The sequence below is a fragment of the Dipodomys ordii genome, unplaced genomic scaffold (assembly GCF_000151885.1).
Source record: "Dipodomys ordii isolate 6190 unplaced genomic scaffold, Dord_2.0 Scaffold104, whole genome shotgun sequence".
NCBI classification, from domain to species: domain Eukaryota; kingdom Metazoa; phylum Chordata; class Mammalia; order Rodentia; family Heteromyidae; genus Dipodomys; species Dipodomys ordii.
In genome coordinates, this window is record NW_012267320.1 from 1,394,633 (window position 1) to 1,397,808 (window position 3,176).

The 3,176-nt window shown below is 49.8% G+C and overlaps 1 protein-coding gene across 1 annotated transcript in view; it reads right to left on the minus strand.

Annotated features, from left to right (window-relative positions):
• Morc3 (MORC family CW-type zinc finger 3) overlaps positions 1–195 on the minus strand; it is a 44,267-nt gene extending 44,072 nt beyond the window's left edge. The window contains exon 1 of the mRNA XM_013027418.1: positions 122–195. Within this exon, the coding sequence (XP_012882872.1) occupies positions 122–160 (39 nt within the window). The 5' untranslated portion in view covers positions 161–195. The remainder of the gene's footprint in view (positions 1–121) is intronic.
• Positions 196–3,176: the final 2,981 nt, after the last annotated feature.

Genomic DNA, 3,176 nt, shown 5'->3' on the forward strand with positions numbered 1-3,176 from the left:
CCCCCGCCCGGGCCGCGAGCCCTCGCGTCCCCGCCGCGCACCGCCGTCCTCTCCCCCCTCCTCCCGTCCGCCCGCCCTCCCTCCTGGGACTCGGCCCGCTCCTCCCCTCGCGGCTGCTCACCGCGCTGAGGCGGATCCCGCTGGGTGACTGAGCCGCCATCTTCAGCGAGCTACAAAGCCAGGACCGGCCTCGGCCACGACCCGACTGGGAGGCGGCGGGCAGCAGTGGGGGCGCGGCGCTCCGCCCACTTCCGGGGTGTGTCGCGTGCGGGGTCCCGCCCACACACTTCCGCCCCCAGGCAAAGCCGAATAGGGAGTAGGAGCCCTGGGAGCTGGTAGGACCGGTTCTGCCGGTTGTGTGGGCGCGCCGTAGGGCGCATGCGTGGGCAGGCTGCGTCCCGGAAGGTAGCTTGACCCTCATCCTCTGGGGTCGGGTTTTAGACCTCCAGACGGTCAGGGTGCACTGGGAAGCCCGTGAGACTCAGCTCTACTTGACCACCAAAAAGCCGGAAGTAGGTCTGTGGCTCTAGTGGTAAAGCCCTAGCCTAGCCTTGAGCAAAATGCTCAGGGAGGTGCCTAGGCCTGATTTCAAGCCCCAGGGCGACACAAACTAAACACACACACACCCAAGACGTTGTCAAATTAGCGAATCAATGAATTTTTTCAAACTCTCAAAGAAATAAAGACCAAAAATAAGTCCAACTGAGAACAAGGGAAGGGGTGACATTGCCCAAGAAGAAATGTACTCTAGCTGGCCCGGTGGCTCACGCCTGTAATCCTACCTGCTCAGGAGGCTGAGATCTGAGGATCGCGGTTCAAAGCCAGCCCAGGCGAGGAAAGACCATGAGACTCTTATCTCCAATAAACCACCAGAAAACCAGAAAAGGCGCTGTGACTCAAGTGGTAGAGCGCTCGCCTTGAACTGAAGAGCTGAGGGACAGCGCCCAGGCCGAGTTCAAGCCCCACGACCGACCAAAAAAAAAAGAAATATACTCTTTACCTAACTCATGTAACTAACTCCTCGTACATCACCCTTATAATATTAAAAAGATTTTTCAAGTTTCCTAATGGGAATTGTTAGGTTTTTATTTTTTTTTGGGGGGGGGTCCGGTCCTGGGGCCTGAACTCGGCTTGGGCGCTGTCCCTCAGCTCTTCAGCTCAAGGCTAGCGCTCTACCACTTGAGCCACAGCACCACTTCTGGCTTTTTTTTCTTTTTGCTTATGTGGTGCTGAGGAATCGAACCCTGCATGCAAGGCAAGCGCTCTACCACTGAGCCATCTTCCCAGCCCCGGGAATTGTTAGGTTTTTAAAAAGAGGTAGCCGAGTAAGAACAGCACCACGCACATGGTATTCAGGTAAGGGGTAGGTTTATTCAGCGTTCTGGCTGGCATCAGGTCATCTTAGCCCTCCATGGGGTTGGGAAAGGCCTGGGAAAGAGTGCCTGGGCCAGGGCGAGGCCTTACTAGGGTATGGGCAGAGAAAGGTGTGGCCAAATCAAATTCAGATGTGACCCCAGTGGATGCAAATGTGACCTCTTCCGGTGTGCCAGTTGCCTAGGTAACGCAGGTACTGGGTGGAGACTGACTTCGCTGTGAGGAGGGTGGGGTCTGCTCACCATCCAGGAGCGGACCTTACAGAAATGATCATCCTTCATTCTAAAAACAATCATTCTCAGCCAGGCTTGGATGGGTCATCTCTGTAAGAAGAAGAGGACATGCTGGGCAAAAGCAGAGAATCCCATTTCAACAAATGAGCTTGGTGGAGGGAGGTTCACTGTCCATAATTACAGCAATTAAGGAGGTTTAAATAGGATAAGAAATCCAGGATTTCAGCCGGGCACTGGTGGCTCAGGAGGCTGAGATCTGAGGATCGAGGTTCAAAGCCAGCCCTGGCAGGAGAGACCGTGAGACTCCTATCTCCAATAAACCACCAGAAAACCGGAAGTGGCGTTGTAGTTCAAGTGGTAGAGCGCTCGCCTTGAGCTGAAGAGTTGAGGGACAGCGCCCAGGCCCAGAGTTCAAGCCCCATGACCAACAAAAAAAAAAGAAATCCAGGATTTCTTGAGCAAAAACTCTAGACTTCATCTGAAAAAAATTAACCAAAAGGGTTGAAGGCATGACTCAAGTAATAGAGCACCTTCCTAACAAATGCAAGGCTCAGAGTTCAAGTCCTACTATCATTTAAAAAAGAAAAGAAAAGGTCCATGAACGTTTATTTGGTGTCAACGTTGAGGTCAGGACTGGGAACGTGGCTTGGTGGTAGGGTGCTTGCCCAGCATGCATGAAGCCCTGGGTTCGATTCCTCAGTACCACATACACAGAAAAGGCCAGAAGTGGCCCTGTAGCTCAAGTGGTAGAGTGGTAGCCTTGAGCAAAAGAAGCTCAGGGACAGTGCCTAGGCCCTGAATCAAGCCCCAGGACTGGCCAAAAACAAACACACATTGAGGTCAATGTTGAGCTAAGAAAAACAACATAGAAGTTAATCTATCAAGGAGTTTTTTGTTTTGTTTTGTTTTGTTTTGCCAGCCTTAGGGCTTGAACTTAGGGTCTGGGCACTTTCCCTGAGCTTCTTTTGCTCACCTTCCCAGCCCTCTAGCAAGGATTTCTAAATATTACAGATGAAGACTAAAAAAAGTTTTTCAGTAGCAGGAAACAGTGGCTCATACCTGTAATCCTAGCTACTCAAGAGACTGAGATTTGAGGATGGTGGTTCAAAGACAACCTGGGCATGAAGAGTCTGCAAGACTCTTATCTCCAATAAACCACCTGAAAATGGGAAGTAGTACTGTGGCGCAAGTGGTACAATGCTAGCCTTGAGCTGAAGAGCGGAGGGACAGCGGCCAGGTCCAGAGTTTAAGCACCACTACTGACAAAAAAAAAAAGGGTGGGGGGGTTCAAACACACATTGCCATTTCATAAAATACATTATATTTATACATTTTCAAATAATACCAAAACATTAAAAACTACCTCCCATCCTGTTTACTGGAACAGAAAAACAATTTGAACTTTGCTCCAGATTTATAAGCTACTAAATATTGTAATACCTGGCTCAGATTTTCTAACTTGTCTTCCATAACTTAGATCAAAAAATTTGAAATTTGTAACTGTGAGAATGTTTTTTAATTAATGAATGAAGAAACAAAAATAATGTTGCTACCTTTGTCACTGATAAG